At 38.1% G+C, this 27,330-nt stretch overlaps 1 protein-coding gene across 1 annotated transcript in view; it reads left to right on the forward strand.

Annotated features, from left to right (window-relative positions):
• The window catches only part of ell (elongation factor RNA polymerase II), a 36,878-nt gene extending 12,587 nt beyond the window's left edge, over positions 1-24,291 (forward strand). The window contains exons 3-12 of the mRNA XM_088426448.1: positions 7,568-7,689; positions 9,681-9,844; positions 11,081-11,331; positions 11,403-11,527; positions 15,275-15,356; positions 16,789-17,374; positions 19,136-19,199; positions 19,380-19,551; positions 19,636-19,680; positions 21,479-24,291. Coding sequence (XP_088282574.1) covers positions 7,568-7,689; positions 9,681-9,844; positions 11,081-11,331; positions 11,403-11,527; positions 15,275-15,356; positions 16,789-17,374; positions 19,136-19,199; positions 19,380-19,551; positions 19,636-19,680; positions 21,479-21,583 — 1,716 coding nt within the window. The 3' untranslated portion in view covers positions 21,584-24,291. The remainder of the gene's footprint in view (positions 1-7,567; positions 7,690-9,680; positions 9,845-11,080; positions 11,332-11,402; positions 11,528-15,274; positions 15,357-16,788; positions 17,375-19,135; positions 19,200-19,379; positions 19,552-19,635; positions 19,681-21,478) is intronic.
• The last annotated feature ends 3,039 nt before the right edge of the window (positions 24,292-27,330 follow it).

Below are 27,330 nucleotides of genomic sequence, written 5' to 3' on the forward strand. Positions count from 1 at the left end.
ATGAAATTTGCGAGGTTCGGCGCATTGTTTTTCAAATTGCTGTTTGAACAAATTTGAATCATAGGTGAAGAATGTAGAAACATAACAGCCAATCGGTAAATGGTATTTAGTATCACATGAGCTGTCACAACAATTTTTTGTGACTGAACCGTGATCCAGCTTGCCGCTGTTCATTAATTTAAATTCATTTTATTTTCACATTTAATATTTCATATTCCATTGTGGCTAAAATGCAAAGTGTTTGTGTCACCAAAATTCTGGTATTTTCTGTGTTACGATGTACAGGACGCACAATGTGGCGACAAAAAAACTTTAGCATAACAGAATCAATCTCTTTTTTGTAATTTCATCATATTTTCATGTCATGCTTCATGTTTCAGTGTGTTGTTGTTGTTTTTGTCATAAATAATAAAAAGAAAAAAAAAACAACAATATTGCAGAAAAAAGCTACTGACCTCCAAGGGCAGTTACGCTGATGGCAACTCCGGCCCTCCGCGTTACCTAACCGGCCAAGGGATAATAACGAGAAGGGATTAACAGCACAGTTGCTGTATAAGGTTTAATAATTAAAGAATTAAGTAAACACATGTACTACAGTCATTTTTGTCTCTTGTAAAGTATAAATACTTTTCAAATATTTAAAAAATTCTGGTACATACATACATACATACATACATACATACATACATACATACATACATACATACATACATACATACATACATACATATATACATGCGCCAAAGTTCCATGGGGGATAGGGCGGGGGGTCCCATTTTATGGATTTCACTTTTACCGCTGGTTGTTCAGTCTCCGTTAACCGTGAAAAACAATGGAACACTTTTATATTATGCACACTTTATTATATTTGGAAGTTATAGACTTTATTTGGATATGGTGCCAGCTGTGACAGCTGCGTGTGGCTTGCAGGCAAGCGAATAAAAGAGAGACAGGGAGTAGAGAGGCTCCGCACACCAGGAGGAGCATTTGAAGGTGCAAGGATGCGTTTGGGAAATTTTCACGAAGAGTGCTGTTGAGATAAATGGGAACCCTAGCTCCTCGTTATCCTGTTTGGTCGGCTAAGGGCTCCAGTCGATGTCGGTATACGAGGGCCATTAGCCGGTTGGCCCAAACTTTGAGGCAGAATCACGGTCTCTAACCTGCGCTGCTAAAAAATAAAAAAAATAAAAAATCTTTTTGAAAGCTACTGTAATATTCCTGTGCGAACAAGGATGGTCTCATGCTGGTTCTGTCTGCTTGTTTTTTTTTATTGAAAGTAATTCGATAACAACCTCAACTAACACGAGCTGCTTGTTAGGGGCAACTAAAGTACTGGCTGACAGCCAACTGACTGCCTCTAGTTTAGCTTGTCCCGTTACTGTAATTACCATAACAAAGAATACCTACAACTAGGGCAGCACGGTTATGTCCCAAATAATAATCACAATTATTTTGGTTAATATTGAAATCATGATTATTAATCACGATTATTCATCATGTTTGGTCAAACGTGTCCATTTATTGCCATTTTTTTTAAACAAGCAATATGTAAACAAGGCTTCAAGACTTGATCCTTACAAATAATAGTAATAATGTAAAATAAAGAACGTAAATAATGAAGACAAATTTATTCAGGACATGGCAAAAATTTGGCACACAAGGCAACACAGCTAACTTGAGTGAAAAAATAAATGAAAAAAAATGAAGCCTACCTAGAACCTAGGTATTTACTTTTAAGCAAATTTAAATCAATTAGCAGTCAAAATGTCATTTTCAGTCATTTGAAACCAAATGTATTCAATTTTTTTGCCAATTGGATTTTTCAAAATGGGTCTCAATTGACAGCTAGCATGGTACAGTATATATTAGGAATCAGGTGAGAGACTCTACGCCATTTCACACTGGTAAATAATATATTTGGGTGATTAAAAAGCATGTGTGTGAAACATTGCCATCTCAAGTCTTTTAAGGTGGAGTTGAAAGCTGAAATCTCGGGAAGGTGGCGTGAAGCAAACTTCAACCTCTTCCAAGCTTTTTTTTTTTCTTTTAACAGCACTCCATCTCTCCCTAGTGTGCGTGCTTGCCAGGAGTTGTTTACAGTATTTAGGTCACCATACTGTTTTTCAGCCAAATCAAGTGTTTGTACTGGCGAACTTCAATGAGCAATAGTTCGTCTGTCAAGTTTTCCGCGCAGTAAAGAGATTCCGGAACGTACGCGTTGTGTAAGATCTGGCTGTTCGGACACTGCATGATTGCCAAAATGACATCATTTGATGCATGGAGCCGTGCGGGTGTCGTGGGCATGTCAAACATAAACCTAGCCTTGCTGTCGCCCTTCTCGCACCTGCCGCTAGATTTGCTCGCTTGCTATTTCTTAAGCTTGATGAAGTCGCAACCTTGGGTTTGCCCCCTGGTGGTAGGATAACGAAGTGGTTAAAATTGGATTCATTGCGCAACCCTACCGCAAACTTAGAAATGTGCGTCTGTATGTCATAACTTAGCTTATGTGGCTGACGGATCAGTCATCCACAAATGTCTTTGAAGAAAAAGAAAAAAAAATCAGTTACCGTTTACAGGATGCACCCACACTTTTGGCTTTCCTTCTTTGAAAAAAAGTATGTCCTATACAGTATTTGGGTAATTGGGATGTTTTTATTTTGGTTTTTTTTTTTGCCTGTCTCGTTGCTAAGAAAATGATGTATTTTCTCTCATCACTAATATCTGTGATTGCTACTCAAATGCTATTTGGTCTGCCTCATTTTGTCAGAACCAGCAACAATGAAGTGAAAGCAAAGCCCACTCGGAAAACAGTGGTCACGAAAATAAATACCTAACCTCGGTGAGGGGAGGCTCTCATTTTTCCATATAGTGATCTTGAGAAAACATATAATAATGGCGTTTTCAGCTAATTATAATAATAATAACATAAGTTGTCAGTAACAGTGACAAGGTATTATTGGCTGCTCTTTAGCTTTAGCCGCAAACGGCCAATTGTTAGTCCATTCATATTTAAGTTTGTGGTTGAGTGTCACTCGGCCGTCACCTGTACTGTTTAGCTAAACTGTTTGTACTGTAACTTGAACACAATCACAGAGGACATTGTTAGGCAATGTAGCCCAATTGTCTTTACCACATCTGAGCTTTTGTCCACATGGCATCCAGTGTCTGTCTACTTCAGTCTCTCTTTGGTCGTCTCTCTGGCTTTGGAGGAGGAACTGTGCAACGATTTGTCCTTTTTCTAATGAGTCCATCCTGAAAAGAGGTATTGTTTTGTTGATGCCAAGCAGAATGAAGAGATGAGCAGACTTGCAGGCACGACAAAGCCTGGACGGGAATGTTTGGACAGCCTGTTTAAATCCACTTGTACCAGTAGCCAAAGCTATAAACAGGGCATTGTTTGTAGACAGGATGTGCTGTCTCATTTGGTGTTTAGTAATGTCTTAACACTCACCGTGTCTGTTTTGTGGTTGCAATGAGGCAAAGCACATTCGGTGCATTTTACTTGTTGTTCTGTACTAAATCCAAATTTTACCTCACCCCGTTGCTAGCTTTGCATGCTCCCGTATTGTATTCTACAGGTATTGACTTTTCTGCTGCATTGCAGTCTCTCAAATATGCCTTGTTTCGTTAACTTATGCCTCATAGTAAATGCAGTTGAACGTTACTGTCCTCGACCGTCGTTCGTTAACCTTTCTGGTTCTACTGATGGTTTCACTGGTGTGTCTTTACATTTTATAATTATAATTTATAAAAATTGCTCAAACGTATTCATCAATTCCATATTTTTCAAAACCAAATATGACTAATAATACACCGTTTGAGAACTCACTGATACTGTTTTAATATTTGATAATGCCGTCTAGCAAGTGTGATGAATGTCTTAGTTGTATTGAATGCTCCAAAACACAAACTTTGATTGAAGTGGCATTGACTTTACTCAAACACTGGTCAAAGTAACCTGTCATTACTGGCATGTTTTTCTTGCCACCCATTTCACTTAAAGGACCCAGATTTTTTTCGCTTTTCACAGTTAAATATACGTGAATGAATTAGATTTGGCACATTAGCAAGGTGTATTAGACATTCTAAATTGTCCTTAGGTGTGATTGAGTGCATCGGTCCCCGTAGGAACCCAGTATTCATAACATAAATTCTGCCCGCGGGTGATTGACATGAATATGAATGTTCAGCTAAGTGCTCCCAAACAAACATTTTCGCCACTTCAGAATTTTCGACAGTAAAACTTTGTAACCAATAAATGAAACTTGACTCTTTACTGGGCCGCCTCTATGCAAGAGCTCGCCTCCTCAACTTCGGAACTAAAACGAAACTAAAAGGCGTGGATAAAGTCGGCGTGTATTTATTTTTGCGTGGAAGGTATGGGGGTGTAGGGGTGCTATGATCTCAAGTCTTGTTTACCTGCTCTGGCGGGGCCGGTTTTAAAGCACAGAATAAGCAAGGAATGCTCAGAAATACATCAATGAAGGAAAATAACACCTTGGGCGTGTTAAGGCCGAGAAACCAACATTTGCTTGCAAAAAGTTGACCTTTCATGATAGGGCCCCTTTAAATGTAGCCCGAAACACCTGTAACACAATGGGTTTTGCGTCAGAACCAACTTTGCTCTTATACCATTTCTGAGAACAATGTAATTCTGACTACTACGCCCGGCCATATTCTGACTATTCACACTTTACAAATTGGACGCATGTGATGTGTTTGGGACTGGGAGCCATTTGGTGTGGGGGAGCTTCTCTCCCGACTCATTCTTTACTGTGAGTCACAGAGTCAACTGCGTCAGCCTTCCGTGGCTTCGCCTCCCTGCATCACAATCATTCTCACGTCCATCTCCTCTGAGTTCTCCGACTCAAATTGCAGCATTACATTTTATATCCCTGTAATGTATAGCTGCATAGCTGCCAACTAACACTCTCTGCCAATAATACTAAATTACAAACCTATATGTTTTATGTGTTTGTACCCACTGGGCCTCATTTTTCTGATTGTTGTGTTGATAGCGGAATTAATGTAGGCCCACTCTTTGCATTCAACCACAAACGGTCCTATAAAATCCTAGTACTGTAGTACCAAAGAAAATGTTTTTTTTTTTTTTTTTTCCTGTGTTGTCCCTGAGTGGTGTCTTACCTTGTATTCATTTCCAAGAATGGCTTAGTCAATAAAGCAAATTGAAAACCAACTCTCTCTTAATGTTAAAAACCAGTGTGTGTCACGCAATGCTAGTGTGAAGGAAAGTGACAGAAAATAAAAGACATGTTTTTATAGTGGGCCACCTGCAGACTTCACATGTGTCAAGCTCTCCAGTAAACAAAGCTGAGTATGCTGTCTTTTGACAGCATGTCGGCTCCCCAAGGGATGTGGAATATACTCTTGAAACGGGCATAGTGAAAGATCTTTCCGTCAAAAAATTCTTGGCTTTGTTTAATACAAGTTGTGTCGCATTTCTATTCAGGCTCAACAAAACAGCTAACCTTGGGCCAACCTTCCGCTCTGAACATTATGATTTTTTCTTTTTTTCTTTTTTCTTTTTTTTTGCCATATAAAGTAATAAAAAAAAATTGAAAGTCTTGGCACTTGTTTGAATAACAAGGGTGAACATGCAAGTAAGGCTGGAGCAAGGTGGATTTGAACTTGGGTCCCTGAACTGTGAGGCGGACGTGCTAAGCCATAAAACTGTATAATAAGCCAAAGAAAAATCAAGATGTAGTCTTTCGAGCATTATGGCAATAGTAGATGTTATTAGCATTATGGCAATAGTAGATGTTGTGCAAGCCACTCCTGCTTTTGCTGTAAAAAAATAAATAAATAAATAAAAAACGGTTTTATATTCTCTGTTATTTTTATGACTTTATAAACTGTAAACTTTTTTTCTCCACATGCACTTGGCATTCAAGTTTTCACTTTTTCCAAGTGGTATCTTGGAAGTCTTGCTACCAAGGTACTTCATTTGGGGCATTACAATGCCTAATATTATTTAAAAAAAAAAAAAAAAAAAAAAAAACTGAAAAATACCTGCTGTCATGTGATGGAAATGGAAAGCAGTGGTGTAGTTTTATTAGACTTTCCATGTTTTTTCAGTAAGAAGAGAATTGGCAGGGCTCTAGGCGGATCTTAGAATAGTTTCAAATTGTAACAATGACGTGTTTTAATTGTAATGAGATGGAAAGCCAATAATATTACTACATTCCAACAATGTCTGCACAGCAAATGTTTTCAATTATGCTTGTTTAGGGAAAGAAAAATATTGTGCCACAGTTAATAATTTTTATTCTGCTTTGTTCTTTTAAGCTTGGGGCTTCTTTCAGGCTTAGGCCAAGTAGTCCTGATAAAAATCCAAACTATGACAGTCATCTTGGAGCTATGCAAAGCTTTGTCGATGCTATTATTTTTTTTTCTCTGGGTTTTCGATATTTGACAAGAAAGAGACTAAAACAAGAACACAAAAACCATGTTTATTTTATTTTCCTGGTGTTACATGTTTTTACATATATAGGCCGCAGGTAATAAAATGAGATATTTCTGCAAAAAGGTAGTGCATCGAGGCCTTGATATTTGCAGATAATAATATTAAACGAAAATAAATAAATAAAGTAATAAAAAAGTAAATATTAATTAAGACAAATTCAATCAAAACTTGGCAAAGACTTGGTACAGAGGGCAACGCTGCTAACTTACTTGATTGCAAACCAATTAAAAAAATGAAGACAACTTAGAACCAAGCACATTATTTATTATTAAGCACATTTTTATCAATTAGCGGTCAAAAGTTACCGTATTTTCCAGACTATAAGCCGCACTCGACTATTACTGGACGCTGGTATATGGTGGTAATATGAAACTTTAAAATTTTCTTTATATTTTTTTTAATCGTCTCAACTACAACATCCTCTTTTACAGACTGAACATGCCTGCACATTTAGTGCCAACATTATATATATAAAAAATGGATGGATATAACTAACAGAATACTGAAGAGTTAAATAGCAGTTCAAAAAATCAATACTTCGATAGCATCTACCTTTGTTTAATTGACATTATTTTAGGGAACATTGCACACACTGCAAATAAATAATATATACCATAGTAAATTTATAAATACAATCATATATACTGTATACATTATATCAAATTTATATGTCAAACTTTTATATATATATTATATATTTTGCCAATCGGATTTTTCAAAATGGGTCTCAATTGACAGCTAGCACCGTACATATTAGAACTCAGGTGAGAAATTCAACGCCATTTCACACTGGTAAATAATATTTATTCATATATATATATATATATATATATATATATATATATATATATATATATATATATATACCACTGACATCCAATCAATTGGGTGACATCAATTTCATCCAGTGAACATACTGAAAATCCTAGTTAGAACCATTTTATTGGGTTAGAAACTGTGCGGTGCCCCCCACATGTCATAGTAGTTTTGTATTATATTACTTGCACATTTTCACCTTATATATCTACTGTGTCTTCTTTGAATCACGTGTTCGTGTTGTTTCTCTCCATTTTCCTCTTGCAGAAAATTTCAATACCACGGTCGGAAAATTCCAATGAACTGCACACGTTTACTTTCTACCTGTCCAACGTGGGCAGAGACAACCCGCAGGGCAGCTTTGACTGCATCCAGCAATATATAACCAGGTGAGGGCCCTCTCTAGTCACCTTGTTTGACCGCCCCACAACACTATGAATCATACTGTTAATTACATTTCTGGACTATCAAACGGTATTTTATACTGCTTTGAATAAAATAAGTTATTTCAAGTTAGTTCATATGCCCACAGGGAAGCATGCAAACGGCATCGTCATGTTTTTCGCAGCTATTTTTTTTTGTCATTTGGAGTCAAAGGTCTTCGTCAAGGTGGAGGGAATTATTGTTTCCAAATAGCAGTCAGTAGGACCACAAAATTTCCAGGCATCCACTGAAAAAGAAACAAATTAAAAAATCAGGAAAAGGAAAAGCCTACTAGAACAGTTGAACTTTATTTGAGGTTAATCAGAGACAGACTCGACTTTAACATGAGGGTATACTGTATGTGCTGAATTAATTTCAAGCATAGTCGCGTCACTGAACTGCACACTTATGCAACCATTTTATTGCAGTTGTTATTTTCTTCTTTGTAAGGCTAGGTTCACAGTGCAGACTTTAATGCGCAATTCAGAATTTCTTATGAGATGCAATTTTTTTTCGGGAGGTCTTTTATATTTCCAAATAAATGTGACCTGTATGTGACCTGCGTGTGAACACCAAACAGCCCAAAAGTGTGCGCTTAATGTTTACACAAGTACCACAATGAATGGCTAAATGACTTTCATACCGGAGTCACAATATTTTCAGTCAAAGGTGGAAAGGAGGGGTTAAGGTGCGGTATTTGGCTATGGCATTTGGTGCCATGACTGCAACGTCTCCCTCGCTCACGCCGAGCAAGTGAGAGGAGACACCCAATCATATAAAATGCTCTTTGGTCTTTTGTTATTTTCAAACTTCTTTGACTGGTCTGCTATTGTTGTTTTGTTTTTTGTTTTGTTTTTTCCAAGCTGCTTCTGCCCTTCTGAGCGCAGAATTGTGACGTTTGACGCTTGTTTGTTACGTGTGAGTCTGATGCATGCAACCTGGTCGTTGAGACTGGCGTTGCATGTCAAAAGATCAGTTACATATCTAATTAAGTACTGTATACAACATACATAGTGGCCTGGGTCGCTTTTGAAAAAATCTGATCTGTGTCATTCACACTGTCATCAAAAGATCAGATACTGGTAGGCTAGGGGTGAAAAAAATTTAAATTGTGTCACTTCAGGCTGCAGTAAATCCAGCCTAAGAGGTCTTTTTCCTCAGTTGAGTTGTATAGGTAAGGGGTAGCAAATAACATTTTCTGGTTTGATATCACAAAAATAATAATCTGAACAGGGTTGTGTAGACCTATTGTATCCTCTGTACACCATGGCCTGATGATTTGCTCTGTCCCTCAGCACAGTGTCTATAGTGTGTAAGAGATTCCAGGAGACCTGCCAGCATTTTTATAATAGAAAGTCATTCAGACCACTTCTTGACTCCTACTGTTTGACCTACGTTGTCAAGAATCCTTGACATTTTTCACACCAAAGGCCATTGACACGATCTAATTTTCCTGTCACAACACAAGACGCCGACTGAATTAAATGAACCCAATCTAGTAAAACCCAGAAAGGATTTTGCACATTTCTAAGCGTAAACTCTACTGTCCTTACGCAAGTGGGTCACGTGGAGTTCAACCACATCTCCGGCCGGATCCTTATCAACGCACCGAGCGTCAATGTGAAAACCATAAAATGACAGCGCTCATTCAGCCTCTCGCTGCCGCGACATCTCATTTGCTGCCAAACTGTCAAAATGGAGGCGTGAAGGCGGTCAGACAAAAATGCATTTGGTCTGTTGGCGGGGAGCGACCCACAGATGTATGGTAGTTTGCAAAGTAATGGTTGCACCCAAAGGATGTTGAGAGTAAAACTGTCTTTGGTTACAAAATAGAAGCTATCATTTATTTAAACATTTTGTCTGTAATAATACCCACCCCCTCTTTCCCCCGTTAAATCTTTGAGTCACCCCACCCTGTTCTTCCTTTCTCATGGTCTTCTCCTCTTTGTTTTGGCAGCAAGGGTAGCATTCAGCTGGATTGTTTGGGTGCCATCCAAGACAAAATTACCGTATGTGCCACGGATGACTCTTACCAAAAGGCCAGAGAAAGCATGGCCCAGGTCGAGGAGGAGACACGCAGCAGGGGCGCCATTGTCATCAAGCCTGGCGGCAGATACGTTGGTGAGCGGGATGTCTCATAAGAAAATGCCCAAAAAAACAAAATGCATCATTAAGAAATGAAAATATCAGAATGAATGTAGGGAATTAAAATGGGAAATTGTGCATGTGCAACCTCCCAAGTTGCCTTGCTATATACCTCCTACACTGGAGTTTGAGATGTTTTTACACCACCAAGGCAGTGAACATAATGAAAACAGTTTTATGTTTACTTGAACATTTCTAATACTTTTTATTTATAACAGTATTGGACACCTCAACATGGAAAAAAAATGACACACCCTTCACAAGTCAAGAAAAATTAAAACCATAAAAGTTGAGACAGTATAGGAACAAATTCTCGCCACTACTTTTTTTCCCCCTTATTGGGCCATATCAGCTTATTAAAAAACGAATTAAAAAAAAAAAAAAATCCTTAGAGGGCCAGAATAAATGATCACAATATATCATTCAATGATCAAACCTATGATTGTATTTTTAACATAAGTACATTGAATTGTAAACTTTTGGAATCACGGCAGTTAACTATTGTCTGACATATCGATTGCCTTTTGAGGGAGGGGCTCAAATCATTCCGATACCAGTTACGTCGTTTTTAAAGAATATGTTGGAAGTTTTTGAAAGGTTTGAGATATTCCCCTTGCTTCGCTTTCCAACCTCACGTGCCGTATTTTCTGGACCATAAGGCGCACTGGTATGTAAGCCACAGCAGCAAAATAATATTTTTGTCACGGAAAAGCCGCACTGGACTATAAGATGCAGGTAATAACATCAGATCTTTATGCAAAAAGATGGTATATGAAGTTTATAACAGCAACATCCTCTCTTTAACAGACTGAACATGCTTGCATGTTTACTCCCAACATATTTATAGAAAATGGATGGATATCTGTTCGTTAAATAGCAGTTCAAAATCGAAATCAATACTTCAATAGCATCTTTTTTTGTCTCCCTTTGTTTGATAAAATGTAAAATGAATAGTTAAAGCAAGGTTGTGTACGCATATGCATTTCACTTCATGAAACCACAACGGATACACAGCGCAGACATTGACCTCCTATCCAAAGGAAGTACATGTTTTATTCTTTAATATTCTTCTCCTAGCGGGTCAACCAGATCTACCTGATATTTTCTCTGAAAGGTTTTTAGGCCTCTATGTTGTTAAAGTACAAAGTTTGTGAGTTTCTCGAAACAGTTCACTGACTCATTTTTTGTGGCTCCTCCTCCTTTATTATGCAGGCAAAAGGGTTCAGATCCGGAAACCAGCATCTGCCCTGTCCGACGTGGCTCCCTCGCGCAGGACCTCTCGGCCCGTCATCATCTCTAGCAGCACTGTCAAAAAAGCAAGCACTCAGCACAAGCCGCTCCGAGAGCGCCTGATCCACCTGCTGGCTCTCAAGCCTTACAAGAAGCCCGAGCTGCTCCTCAGGTTGCAGAAAGACGGCCTCTTGCAGTCTGACAAAGACTCCTTGGACAGTCACCTGCAACAGGTCACATACGCTGTCTGCAGTAACATTGTCGCTTTTTAGTATTTCTCAACTGACCTCTTTTCATTTAATAGGTGGCAAACTTGAATGGGAAAGATAACACCCTCACATTAAAAGATGTTTTATATAAGGAAGTTCATAAAGACTGGCCCGGATACACGGAAGGAGACCAGCAGCTTCTGAAGAGAATCTTGTTCAGGTATGATTGATTTTACCCTTCTAACAGTGGTATGAAAACGTTTGGGCACCCCTGATCATTCTCAAGATTTTCGTTTATAAATCATTGGTGGTTCGGATCAGCAATTTCAGTAAAATATATCATATAGCAAATAAACATATTTGAGAAGTGAAATAGGAGTGAAAGTGAAAAAGTTTATAGGATTTACGGAAAGTATGAAATGAATATTTAAAGAAAATTAGGAAAGGGCATAAATTTGGGCACCCCAACATAAAAATGACATCAATATTTATTGGAGCCTCCTTTTGCAGCAGTAACAGCCTCTAAACACTTCCTATGGCTTCTAAAGAGGTTCTGGACTCTGGATTCTGGATGAAGGTGTTTTCTTCCATATAAAACATCGCTAGTTCAGTCAGGTTTGATGGTTTCCATGCATGGACTGCCCACTTAAAATCACACCACACATTTTCAGTAATAATCAGGTCTGGGGACTGAGATGGCCATTCCAGAATGTTGTATTTGTTCCTCTGCATTAATGCCTTAGTAGAATTTGACCAGTGTTTAGTGTCGTTGTGTTGTTTTAGTATCCTGCCCTGGCGCAACATCAACTTTGTCACTGATTCTTGAAAATTGTTTTTCAAGAATCTGCTGATACTGAATTAAAGCGACCTTCAATTTGAACAATATTGCCAGTACCTGCACTGGCCACACAGCCCCATAGCATGATGGAACCACCACCAGATTTTACTGTGGGCAGCAGGTGTTTGTCTTGGAATGTTATCTTCTTTTTCCAACACAGCTCCTTGTTATGTCCAAATAACTCCATTTTAGTTTCATCAGTCCACAGCACCTTATTCCAAAATGAAGTTGGCTTGTCTAAATTTGCATACCTCAAGCAACTCTGTTTAGGGCATGTGCGCAGAAAAGATTCCTACTGCATTACTCTCCCATCCAGCATGTCCTGGCGCAAAATGCGCTGAAAAGTTGAACGACGCACAGTGACACCTTCTGAAGCAAAATCCTGTTATAGGTCTTTGGAGTTGGTCTGTGGGTTGAATTTGACTGTTTTCACCATTTTTAACCTCTCCTATTCTGAGATTTTTTTTGGCCTGCCACTTCAGGCCTCTTAACTCGAACAGTGCCTGTGGTCTTCCATTTCTTCACTGGGATCCTTAGCTTAGTCTAAAACATAAAAAAAATAGCCAAGTGCCTGAAACTAAAATAAATAAATCATTCTTATTTTATTGCAATTATACTTCACATGTACTTCACTTGTACATGTACTTCACTTGTACTTCACAAGTATTTTCTCTGCGGTCATGGACGTTCCCTCTAGCATCACCATGCGCTCCCCCAGGCATGCCCGTCCCACTATTTGAGAAGCACTGATGTAGGCCATGGGTCAGTGAGCTTGCCAAATAATTTTTTCGCCCCAATATTAGCGCTATAGACATTCAAATCAATAGAACAACAAGGATGCTCAAATGTATGCACCTACCTACTTCTATTTATTTCACACTTTTCGTAAATCCTATGAACTTAATTTCACTTCTTAAATATCACTGTTTCTGTCTGCTATATGATATATTTTTACTGAAATTGATGAGCTGAACCACCAATGATTTGTAAAGGAAAATCCTGAATATGATCAGGGGTGCCCAAACGTTTTCATACCACTGTATTTGTCATTATTATGCACCTAAAGAGGTACTCTTTTACAAATGATACATTCAGGTGGATCAGTCTGTAATTCACAGATTACATATTTTATAAGTAGTTTTTGATGCTCCAAGGGTGTATTTGGACCAAACTGAAAAGTAGAAAGTGATGTGATAATACTGTATTTTCTTCCGCAATAATAAAATAGATTTTTTTCTAGGTGGGAAAGTCGTAATATTAGAATGTAGCACAACTAGGAAGAACAAATATTTTGTCAATAAGTCATATTGTCCTCTTATATTCTAACAGTGGTTATATTGTTATGATAAAGATATTTTTTCAGAGAAATGTCTATTACAAGAAAAAAGTTTTCTTTTCATTATGGCCTTTCATACTGAGGCAAACAGGATGCCAGAAGCTGATTTCCTCTGCTGTTTCACATTCAAAATTTATTTCTGCACAGTTATCAGATGTTCTGTCACAGAATGAACTGCAACAACTCCGGCAGATATTGTAGTCAAAACTCTTGCTTCAAAGCAAACACTTGTTGCAACCAACTCGTCCTTTTAAAATTATGGCTGTTGTGTATCAGATGGAAAATGAATGTCAACAATTACGTAGTCATATAATGATTTAATCATGCATAATTAAGGTTATTCAGAAAGCACCTATTGTGTTTGCTGCCACCAAAGTAAAGTAAGACTTATAACATGTTGTCATTGCAACAATGTATTAGGTTTATTGACATCATGAGCTGATGATGTTTTTCCCAGTGGAAAAAATCTGGTTCCTCAGGATCTGCTAGCGAGGAAAGACAAGCTTCCAGTCGGCTATATATAGTTAAGGCTGCAATGCTCAGCGGATCACAAACGACTCAATTCAAATCCTATGAGCTTGTTTGTGATGAATAAATGCTACTGTATAATATGGAGCTTAATCAATTTAAAATGTGTTCATTGGAGTTCAGAATTCACTAGAATTTCATAACTCCTCCAACCCAGTATTGGACTCATCTCAGAACTTTTCCCCTTAAAAACGCACATAATTTTCAGAAAACACAACAGAAGTATATAGACTGGGGTGATCACTACAGAACTCATTCCAATTTGTAAGGTCCTATGTATTTGCCTTTATATTAGGTTCTTGTCTGTGATAAAAACACCTTTTATAAGTACAAATTATACAATGAATCCCCCACATATCTGTGGTTGCCTAACTAAAGTGGTGGTTTTTGTTTCTCTTGACCATGTAAGTTACTCAAAACATGACTTAAATATTCTTTCCCATTGAACATATATCATAAATGCTATAAATCTGTTCCAGCCTACAAAATCACCACATTTTTTGTAATATGTTTTTAGTATGAATAATAGAACTCAATAATCGTGCACTTTCTAAAAAAAAAAAAAGCATACATTTTCTTACATTATTAAATAGAATTAAAGAAACAAAGAATCTAAATTTAGAGTTAATTTTTTTTTTTTTTTTGTTTTTTGGCATTTTCAGGTAGGAAATGCGCTAATAGGTGTAAAAATATTACCTTTTCAGTTTTAGCTACACACATACTTGTGTGTGAACTTGACCAAGTAATCCTCATTTTCCTGATTCTCCTTTAGAGAACTTTTGTATGTTGCTGTATTTTTTGTGTATACACACACACACACACACTTCCAGCAGCTATCAGTCACAGGAAGAGTACAGCAACATGACTGTAGTGCACGTGATGCAGCTGAGTTCCAGTACGTGCTGATCTGTGTGTGTGCGTGTGTATGTGTGTGTGTGAGGTGGCTGTAGTCCAAGGTTTAGCCATATGTGCCATTCACCAAATTATTCTTTCAAATTATTCTTCTCATTTACCCCCCCCCCCCCATCACTGATAATCAGCTGTGGCTCATTTACTCTATGTTTTTTCCACCCATTGTAAGTACAAGTATTATCAAGTACAAAAGCTCTGTTCCACAGCAGCTGACTTCAGGGGTCCACCTGCACAGCTCTGCAGCATTAACGCTGCTCTTCTCTGACCGGTTGAAGCTTATCTGCAATATTGTGGTGAAAAATGCGATGTGCCCACAAATCAATTACTGAGAATGAATGTGTTTGTTCTTTCAGGAAGCAGTGCCAGTCTAAGAGTAATGCTGCTCCTCCTCCAGAGAGCCCACCCAAGGAGGTAGCCAGCAACTCACCATCTCAGGTGAGCATCCTGGTTCTTTTACACATAACTCATCCAAGACTTTGTGAGCCATTTATGCCGTGAGAAAATGTCTTCTTGGCCATACCTTTACCAGAAAATAGACATTTTAGAGCCTGGAAATGCAAGCTTTGATGTTTTTTGAAGTTTTTTGTAAGGTACCCTTATCATCTGAAGCCTCCTTCCCACAGAGATCACACTCGATTGGTGCATCATAGCCATTAACCATAAACACCATACTTACTCACCTGTGGTATTCATGCACACAGTGTATTGCTGCGCTTACAGTGCTCAGTTTCACGCAGCAACATGATGTCCCAAAATAATGATTTGACATATGACAACGTCAGCATATTTGGTGAGAAACATGAAGCCAACGGGGCGTGAGAGGTTGGTGTGTGGGAGTCAAAGAGAAGTGAAGTGGCAGTTCGACAGGCCAAAAAAGTAGATGTCATGGGCAGTGTCTTTTACACAGAATGCAGCAAAATGAGATATTGCAGCTACTCTTTTCGCTTTCCCACTTTGTCCCACTTTGAGAATAGACTGCTACCTTTTTGTGACATATAAAATATTTGTGAATTATGAGCAACTGCATTCAAGATAAGAATGCAGGTGTGTCTCCCGGCATTCAAGACTACTTCTTTGCACGATTAATAAGTGAAAGCAAACTGCTAACTAACCCTTTTTTAATGGGAGCCAGCAGCAAGGTTATTAGTCGTAAACAAAAAATAAAAAATAAAAGAAAAATCTCAAAGTAAAAAAAATGAAAATGATTTAATTATTCAAAGTATAATAATGAAAATGCTTAAGAAAACTCGCTGAAACTACAGCTTACATTTATAAAACTACAATTACTAAACTACAATTATAGTGAACATGCCCTTTTTATTGTTTTCGTCTCAGCCAACTAAAATCATCCATGAACTTGAAGTTCATTTTAGATGTATTAATTTTGTATATTGCTGTATGTCTGTACAGTTTTGGAGTTGTCGTACTCCTTTTTTTTTTTTCACAATACTTTCATCTTATTTATCTTGCAGTCGGCAATTTCTCTCTTTGAGGAAGAAAAAACTGATACAAAAACTAATGGAAACTCAATTAGTATGTATGATTGTTGTTCCTTTTCCTGTTATTATTATCATTATTATTATTATTGTTGACATTGTTATTATGACAATTGTAAATGTAAAAAGAAATCTTTGAAAAAATAAAATAAAAAAACTTCTAAAAACTCTGTAAAACTAACTCAATTAATAAAAACACATATCAAGATAAAATAAAAGTTAACTATCAGGAAAAATACTCAAGATTATAACCGTGGTCAGCACACATCTGCAGTCGTTTAAAGCGCCCTGATTAACCTCAAAGTTGAATTCTTTTGAGTGAAGAATATTGAGCAAATAATTGTTAATATTAAGTCACTTTTCTCTGTCAGAAACGTCCTACTGCAGAATTCATTGACCCCCTCGCCAATAAGAAGCCGAGGATATCGCACCTTGCCAGCAAAGTTGCACCAAGTCATATCAATGGCAAGCTCAGCTCAGCCAACAGCAAAGGCGAGGCAGGTGGAGCACTGCCAGTACTCGGCGCTCAACTATCAGACGGCACCCTGACGTCAAGCTTCCAGCCACTCCCCGTGCTCGATATCCCCCGACCGTTTGAAGCACTGTCGGACGTCAGCAACGACTCAAGCCACAACGGCAAAGACTGCGACGCCCAGGAGGCGGCGGCGGAGAGGCTTTGCCAAGCAAATTTGCTTCCTTCTGCAATGACGGCACCTCCTATCAGCGCGTCCCCTCCTTCGCCTCCACGTCACGTGAGTCCATCAGCAGTCATCAGCAGCAAAAAGTCCAAAAAGAAGTCCAAGAAGCATAAAGACAAGGACAAGAAAGATAAGGGGAGACCCAGAGGCTCAGATGAGAAGAACAAGAGTCCACATTCAGTGCCTGAGCCTGACCAAACCTGCGAGATGAGCCCAGAAAATCTCAAAAGCAACAACAGTATTCCACTGAAAAGCACAAGTGAGTAGTAATTGTCCTCCTCTTATGTAGGCTTTCTTATCCCATTCATTTTGCGCAGTGGTTCCTGCAAAAGATCATAAATCTCTCTAAAATGGGCCATAAATTATTTGAAGAATAAATTACAGTAAAACTCCTCGACAACGAAACCTGCATGTGCAAATATACCCCCAGTGAGGAAAAAAATCTCCATGCATCGAAGCCTTGGCCTCTTTCTTATTTCCACCTACAACAAAAAATCCTCCTGTTGCATAATACGAAATGTTTTTCTCTGCGTTTGGACTGAAATTCACTACAGCGAAAACAAGCCTGTAGCAAAGGTTTTTGCTTGGTTTATTCCTGACGCACCGGCATGCATTTTACAGCACTTTATACTCGGTGCAGCTTTCCATTGCAGTCTGCCGATATTTTCCCATACTATAGGAGGCAGTAAATGGAGTTTGCAGGACACAAACAACACTACTCTATAACAGACGTGGAGAATCCTAGTACATTCAAATTATTTAAATTCTTCCAAGCGTTTTTTTAACTGACTCCTCATCTCTCCCCAACGTGGTGCTCGTCAGGAGTTGTTTTGGGGATTTAGGTTATGGTAGTCCTTTTCAGCCAAATTATAAAGGTGTTAGTACCGGTGAACTTCCAAAAGTAGCAGTTTTTCTGCCATATTATCCGCTCGTAAAGAAATTCCGGAAGGTAAACGTTGTGGAAAATCTGGTCCGCGCGGAGGGCTATGGTTGCCAAAAAACGTCATTTTGACGCGTGGAGCCACGTGGAGCTCACGAATGCGTCAAGCTTAAACCAAGCTTAACACTTGAAGGCAGGATAAAAGTCATAAAAATGAAAGATGGATGAAACTAAGTGAAAGACATTATGCAAGAAATTTATGTAAGTATGAAAATGAATGCATAATATAGATGTGTCAACCCCCCCCCCCCATGTGGATGATGGTTTTGTTTTTAACCTCAGTCAGATTGTAGATTGCACAATATGTTTTTTTTTATGTTTACATTAGAAACATAGATTTGCTGTAGTGAAAAGTCTCCTGTTGTGAAAAATTTCTGGCTGCAAACATGATTTCGTTGTAGAGGAAGGAGTTCTACTGTATCTGTTCATCCATAAGTGCCAGTGACGCATAGTTGCAAGCATAACAATCAATTGCTCTTCCATCAGTGCAGTGCTTCTCAATTTTATTTTACAAAGCCCCAACCCCCCCAGGAAAGAGAAAACGCCCCCCCCCCCCAACTTGCCATGCCGACCATGAATAAGATTATCTATGAAAATTGTGTAAGTATACCTAAAACTGTATTTTTAACGTTAATACAAGGAAAAAGCAATATAAATTCGTTTTTTAGTTAGTTTTTTGCAGCATATACAGGTTAAAGGTTTGTTTAAGCAGAAAAAAAATACAAGCGCATCAAAGTGTCTGAAAAAAAAAGATGCCAGTCCTAATTTAATCACAATTACACTTCACGTGGCAAAAACCAATCCTTTTCCCTGGGGTCATCGGCAACCCCTCCCGGCATTGCCTCATGGCATAGAAATTCTTTGTTCACATAAAGATTTTTGCTGTCCTGGATTTGGCGTAAACAGAGGTTCATACAGTTGGTTAGGGTAGAACAACCAGAAAGGCCTTCATGTGATGGAAGTACGTATGTGAAAAGTACATTTTTTTTCCTCATGTTTTTTTGTGGAAAAAATTGGCTGAATGGGCTTACAGTAACGCTGTTACTGATATATGCTCATATATCTGTCCTTGTGTTTCAGCTTTGAACGGGATGTGCAATAGTACCAGTATTTCATCACCACCAGAGATTGCTGACTACTTATTGTAAGTACTTCAACATTGTCACAGTTGCTGTTTTTGGTTTTCCCTCCACTCTTGAAGTTGCATTTACAGTGGAACCTCTAAACCTGCAAACCCAAGAGCTTGTAGTTACATTTGATTGTTTGACTTCTACTTAGCTTTTCTACTAATGTTGATTAGCCGTTTCTCTTAACACTACCCTAGGAAGTACACAGTGATCACATCTCCAGAGCAGCGTCAGAGGTATAAAAATGACTTCAACTCGGAGTATAGTGAGTACCGTGGTTTACACGCTCACATCGAAAGCATCACCCGCCACTTTTCTGAGCTGGACAACGAGTTGAAGAAGTTGCAACAAGGCACAGACAAGTACAAGGTAGTGGTTCTCTTCGATAGTAACACATACCTTTGTGTGGCGCCAACATTAAAAACAAACGGTGTCATGTTCTGTCCTTTACAGACAATCCACAATCAGATACTTCAAGAGTATCATAACATTAAAAAGGTAGGTTTTTGCCATTCTAACACATGATTGAGCTAAAAAATAGAACTGTCTGCTTTTACCAATTTTTATATTAGTCATATTTTATATGTTGAATGAATGAGCTAAAAAAAAAAATTGGATTTGTCTGACTTTATCAATTTTTATTTTAAAAGTCATCTTTTATATGCTGAATATACGTTTTAACTTATAAAAAGTATATAATTTACATTTTTAAGATGCTGTCTACAAGTGTTTAAGAAATTGTTGTTTCCACTTTTGTGTTTACGCCTTAAAGATGTTGTCGGGTTAATTTAGAATCGAGACTTCCTTTACTTAAAATTATTTGTTAAAGTCAGAAATGTGACTCATTTGAAAATCGTTTACCCCCCCCCCACACACACACACACACAAAAAGAAAACATATGGCATATATTACTGTTTATAAATCTAATAAATACAAAATAAATACACCACAATGGGCAGCAATGTCATAGCAGCAGTAGGCTTTTATTTTGAAGTTGGCCTTCACAGCTGTGGTGGCGGAGCAGCTATCTGTCTCATTCTCACGACTTGATTTTTTTTTTTTTTTTTTTTTTTTTTTTTTTTTTTTGGCCATCACCTCACAGAGCTACCAGCATCAACACACTGCCCTTAGGAAGAAAAAAAATAAAATTAATCGCTGATGAATGACACTAAGAAACCACTAGTCATTTATGCTGTCATTGCGTGATGCAGCACAAGTCTCTATCATTAGCCCAAGACACTAACTAACTGGTGTTGAATGAAAATTGAAATAAGGAAATACAAGAAGCTTCTGTTAGTTTTCTACAATAAATATTACTGGACGTTTCAAAATAAACAATATTTTCATCTCAAAGAAACTGTACAGCATATTCCCGCAGTAGGCGGAAACTCTTCTGATGGTAACTGAAATAAAAAAAAAATACAGTACAGTAGTTCCCTGGGTTAACTAATTGATCTTTGAGGACCTGTCTAATTGTTTTATTTTATTTGTTTGTTCATTTAAAAGGACAATGCGCTTTTTTGTCAAAAGCCAAATATCAGCCCCATTATTTGGTCCCATTGGTCTTGATTGTTACCTACTCTAAATGAATTATTTGACCTGAACATTTGTTATATGAATAGTGCTGGGGTTGACCTCTTCATAACAAAATTCACATTTTGATCAATAATTTACCAAAAACAATATCTATAGTTGAAATTTACAAATTAACAAAAATAATTATTATTGTTATTATGACTTGAAATGTTCTTCAAATAACCACATAACCTTTTCTATGCAAGTTTTCTTATTTAACGCTAATAAAATTCCTACAACAAGTTACTCAACTGTAACGAATATTGTAACACGAATCATGAAGGAACACATGCAGTCGATAACTGAATGTTATTCAACAGTCAAATATTCTTCATCTTCTGAAGAACGAATTTGTCTTGCAGTTACTGGGGAGCTGTGACTTTTCAATTGTATGCATTGAGCATCAGTATTTCTGTATTATACTGCCCCCAGCTGGCCAAAGTGCACAAATACGGCAATAAATATGATAACCCTGTATTTACCATTCCTTATTTTGTCATGACTGTATTTTTATAAAATTTAGAGCGCTCATTGCTGAAGAAAAAAAATATACATTTTTGGGATGTAGTTGTAATAAATGAACCGCAACTATTTTGCTTTCAAAGGCCAAAGACAATGTGAGGTGACTGTTTTTGTTAAGCATGTGGTCACGAAAGGAACTTACCTCTTATCACTGCTCGTTTGCATTTGTTTGAAATGTGTCCTTTCTGTGCCTTGCAGATCAATCCGCACTATAGCCAAGAAAAAAACCGCTGTGAATATCTGCACAACAAACTGGCACATATCAAAAGAGTCATCAGCGAGTATGATCAACAGCAACTCTGAAAGGAAAAGTATTTATTTGGATGAGAAAAAAAGAAAAAAACAACCTCTGGATTTTTTTTCCCCGCATTTTAGACAAGGATGCTGTCATTAACAGTAGGTCCAAGGCTTACGTGAAGACTCAAACCAGGACGCGGAATCTTTGTCCTCTCTTTACTTTTCTTTTCACTGTGGAAGATTTTGCTGCCAGGCCATGTGAGGCTGTTTTGTTTTTCTCAGCTTCTTCTAGTAGGATCTGAAAGAATCAGGGAATTAAAAAAAAAAAAAAACACTTCTTTCCAAGGAAATGTCTGTTCTGGTTTTGAGACTGAGAAGTGCAGCCCAAATGTTTGTTTTAAGTTAGGAAAAGCAAATGAAATAGTCTTCCCCGCCTTAAATATATATATAGAGAGAGATGTATTTATTTTCACAGGCCCAAAGTGATGGGACTATCAGCGCTTTTTCAAGGCCATCTCACCTCATTTTGAAATTCAGCCAGTATTGAATTCAGAAGCTGCCTTTTGCCCTTCAATCTTCTCCTCTCTTTAAAAGAGAGCATGCACATGTCGTAAGTTGCACGCCACGCTTTTCCAAAGTCTTAAGTCTCATATCCCTTTATTCTCATGGGCTTTAAAGCAACCAGGCTTGTTGTTGTCTCACTACTCATCACGCTTGAGAAATTTTGCTGGTGGCCAACAGAGGGCGTTCGCTTTTAAAAATGGATCACATCCTCTTTTAGAAATTGCCTAAAATCATTTCACCTGCAAATGCTCTACCTATACAAAAAAGTTATGGCTTTTGGGGGAAATTTCAATTTACTTATGACCTTCACGAGTTAACTTGGCCTTTGAATCACTTGTCTAATCGTTCAGTATTTCCCAACTTTATGCACTACTTGACCGTTCTCTACCGTAGAAAGGAGTCAAAGCTTTTATTTCCGAAGATGTCCACTTTCATGCCTTTCTGTGACTTTTCCGGTCAGTCAGTATCTTTGTTATAACCTGCTGATGATCTAAACTGTGACCACTTCCCTTTGAGAACATAAGGAACTGTCAGTTGTATTAATCGTACAATCAATTGTTGGGACCTTCTTGGTCTCATGATGTCAAATGTGAAGATAACTGTTCAAAGGGGAAGTCAATCCCAAAATTGTCTTGATAATAGAGTATGTTCAATGTAGCCCCCCCACTTGTCTAAACAATGCATTCTGAAAAAACTCATCCACTGCCACTGAGGGCTGAAGTTGTCAAAGATCCATTTTTTACTGAGCTGAAAATGAACATGTCAACTCATTCACAACCGCTGACAGCTGTACAAGTCAAAAATACATTTTAACAGGGCTGATAACAAATGAGTGCATATGAATTAAGCACAGAGTTTTACCCATATCAAGAGGTGACTATTTTGTCATTTGCTGTCCACAAAAATTGACATCACAGTTGCTCAGGGCTCAAGAAACAACAAGTCACGGCACACCTGTAATCTGAGTTTGCACATGTGACTGAGCTGTGTTTGATTGTTCTCTGAGCCCTGAGCAACTGTGACGCCATTTTCAATCGACGGCAAGAGACAAAATTGTTGGTGCGACTGGTGGATTTGCTGCTTAATTCCTACGCAATATTAATTCGAATACCATGTTTCAGCTAGTGGGGTTGCACAGGCATATTATTGTAAGGAAACTTTCTCGGTTAACTCCCCGTTAAAATAATGATTCTAAATAAATAAGACCTGAATTCAGCCATTCTGCTCTTTCAGCAAGTTGTTCAGAAAAAGCACGGAAACTAAGCGTGCGTTTTTTAAAAGTAAATGCAGATTGCCTGTAGAGCATTTTAGGTTCACCTTGAAATTTCACCCAAAAGCTTATTGAGTTTTTGTGAAAAATGTATATCATGCAATTTAGTATGGCAGATCTCCATTTCCTATCACGTTGCATCCACACGACTGTTAACATGAAGCCATCCTCTTCTGCAACAGACCTTTGCCATTCTACTACTTTTTGCCTCCCCTCCCCAAAACTTGATGTCAGACAAGCTCGCAAGAGGGCAAGTCCGGTCGGCAACAGAGATCCTTTGTGTCTTGTGGGACAAGATGAATGAAAAGTCAGAGGGCCCTAAATCCTCACCTATTTTGTCATAAATTGAACAAACGCGCCAACATGGCCCCCTGATAGGAAAGAGATCCCTTGCTTTATGTGAAAATGATAAATCAGCACTTTTCTCCTTCACCTTGCTGTTATCTGTGAGTGTTTTTTTTTCATTTGGGGGGGTTGGTCCAAATATTTGGGGGGGGGCATGCTTTCTGAATGAACAATCATTGCATTTTCTACCAGGAGAGCAAAAGAATTGACAAGAATCCAAACCCCAATGTTAGGAATATTTTTGTCTTTTTTTTTTTGGGGCAGCGCTTTCCCCATGAGAGAATATACAGTGCTGTTTCCATTTGCATACTGACCTAATGTGGCCTCAATGAAAATACATTGTGAGTGAATATTCAGCCACACAGGAGTGATTGTGCCAAAATGACCTTGTATACATTTTATTTTCCCTCAACCTGTTCCTGTATCTTGCTGATGTACAAGCAAAAGCAAAAAATAAAGAGGAGCCTGGGGGCACTCGGGAGGCGGATGGAAATGTCAACATCGAGAACCCAAAGCACGCTTTTTGAAAACCATAAGGGACTGGGACTGAAATGAACATTTTTGTTTCAATAAAAAAGATCATTTAAAATCCCGATTTGTCAAATTTGCAAACTTATTAATGCTGTCTGTATGATTCTGCAATACATTGGGGCCCTGCTTATGATTCATGTACAGTGTGGTACAAATTTGGTTTTACTCATTTTGAAGCTTTTTGTGTGCGTGCGTGCGCGCGTGCGTGCGTGCGTGCGTGCGTGTGTGTGTGTGTGACAGTTTGTGATAGTTGCTGCAAACGTCTTCATGTCCAAGGGGTGAGTAGATTTTAAGTTGGAATTTTAATATTCAGCGGTTAGGTTCTATTTTTAAGTATTGTATGACAGGACAACAATTGCCAAAATTTCAATCCTGGATGTCATTCTTTTTTAGAATTGCAATGTGTATTTCACTCATTCACTGCAAGCCCAGTTAAAATGCATTATTTACATCTATAGCCATCATGACATGAGTTAATATAGAATTTTGACTCAGGAAGATATTGATTTGTTACTGCACCTTTTTTAACATTAGCAAAAGAAAAAAGCAATATAAGAAAACTTTCAACAAATGTTATCTTTGTAGCCTAAATGTTAACGTGCGTTGTTCTCTGCATCTCACCCAAATTTACCAGCTCAGTGGTGACCCAAATGAGAACATATGTTATTGAAAACGGTAGGATAATTAAGTTTGTTTTAATAGTTACCGGACATTTCTATACATGTCTTTTATAAGGGTTGTGTGAGTGCACCAAATGAAGCGCCCATGAGTACAATGTTGCTATAAAGAAAAAAACCCTGTTTTTTTTTTTTTTTTTGTCTTAAAGTATATGTACTTGTCAAAAGTATTGCCAGAAGTGTACAGGGTGTTCCAAAATGTATGACCCCATTCTAAAATGCCCATATCGCCAATACACTTTATGTTGAAGGTCATAAGTTTTATTGGTTAAATTTACAAAGAAAAGTACAAATATTTGTTGGTTCTATGACATTTTTATAAATGTTCAATATGAGGGATTTAGGTATGCATAAGCAGCCCTTTTCTTGAAATTGATGGTGCCAAGTCCTAATTTGTTTTGTAGTTGGTGCCTTCTTTGTGAAATTTGTGAAGAAGGCACGCTGCACTTTCTTCGGTGACTGAGTCCGAGCACACTCAAACACGCAAAATGCCTTTTCTTTTGAAGTGTATGGCATTTCTTAACCTGAAAAGAACTGACAAACGTTACACACAAAAACATGAAACGTTTCTACACAAGCTGTGAAAATTTGAGGTCATTCCAACGAAAATTTTCAAAATTATTGGCCTGTGAAATGGGGTCAAACATTTTGGAACACCCTGTATTTTCAACTTTACTGTATTGTGATTTGGACCATCTTGACCTCGTGGGGGCAGCACAGTCCTCCTTCCCGCTAACTTGGCTCACTTTCTGACAAGCTTTGTTTTTGTACTAGAAAGCAGCAAACTCAAGCCAAATCTTTTACACGCTGTCACCACATTTTGCATGGTTATCTTTGACATGTCAGCAACACTTGAAGGCATGCATTGATTACACCATGTTCAAGTATGTGTGTGTGTGTGTGTGTGGGGGGGGGGGGATATTAAGTAGTGCAGACTTTACAAATATCTTTAATGCAACACATGACTGAGTAAGGATCCCCTGGCATTGTACCAGAGCCAAAAAGAGACTCGAGATGTAATCTGATACTGTGCTGAAGGATCCCGGAATTCCACATGGCCACTGTTGCTCCACTTGGCCTGGGCCTCGCGTGTTATGTTGCTACTGGCTTACATCCCAGAGCTGGCCTCATGCAGCATGGCTTGGGTGAGGGAGGAGGGATGCGGTCAGTGGGTTCATGGTGATCCGCCGCTATTCCTCTTCGGCATTCAGTGGCTATACAGTATGGTATATGCTGACATGTTTATTCACATATGGACACCACTGGAGCTTCCCTCCCCCCTCTGGTTTTAATTAGGCACACATTCTGACTGGATTCAACCGTGTCCACCACAGGGTGCCTACCATGTTACTTGGTGACATGTTTGTGTGGTCATTTGCTGCTGAAACGGATTTGGGTTTAGTACGAGGTGGAGATCGAGGAATGTTAAAAGAAGCATGTTTTTTGGCCACCGTCTCGTCAAATGATTAAACGATTGACAAAGTCGTCAGGGGTCTGGGAAGCTCTCACTGAGCACTTTAATTTGAATGGTGACTTTTTTTTAACAAGTAAATTTTGGGGAATTTATTCAGATTGGTGACATAACAGTACATGACAAAAACCGTGTTCACTCAGTCATTATATGAGTTTGATATTTAAAAAAAATATCGCATTTCTAGAAAGCCCTCTTCAAGCTAAGACCAAGTCCAAAGTAAACACTTTAATATGGATCATGCGAGATGCGATAAAATAATATCATTCTGGAAAGTCCTCATCAAGCACTTTCATTTGAAGCGTGACTTTGTTGAGTTTAATGAATCAAAATTGAAATTGTTCAGGAAAACATTTTCCCCATAGACATCATGATTTCAGAATTATTAACTGGGAAGTCATCTCAAACAAATTTGAGGTGGGACTCAATATGCGTATAAACACAAAAGATATCTGGTGATTGTGTCAGCATGTCATGATGAAATACTAACAAAATAAGTCGATATCCAGGAAATCTTCATCAAGCGCTTTCATTTGAGGCGTGATCCAATGTGGTTTGTTCCAGATACATTTTTGGTGAGTGTAATTAGAGGAAATAGATGACATTTTTGGGCATTGTCATCATATGATATAATGCTGTCAGAATAATTCCAGATCTGGGAAGTCATCATTCCGCACTTTAATTCGAGGTATGACTCAATGTGGTTTGTTGCAGAAATATTTTTGTAACTTGAATAAGAGGAGAAGATGGGTGATGTTACTACATTGAGTTACCATGTAATGATGTAATGCTGGCAAATAAATGATAGTTATCTGAAAAGTCTTCATGCGCGTTCATTTGAGGCATGACGATATGGTTTGTTGCAAAAATATTTTGTTGAGTTTGATAAGAGGAATAATTTGCGTCATTTTCACATCTCCAAAAAATCTATTCTTGCTATCATTTACATTTTGTA

This window comes from Hippichthys cyanospilos, chromosome 10 (assembly GCF_059441005.1).
Source record: "Hippichthys cyanospilos isolate Australia breed blue-spotted pipefish chromosome 10, RoL_Hcya_1.0, whole genome shotgun sequence".
Taxonomy (NCBI): Eukaryota; Metazoa; Chordata; class Actinopteri; order Syngnathiformes; family Syngnathidae; genus Hippichthys; species Hippichthys cyanospilos.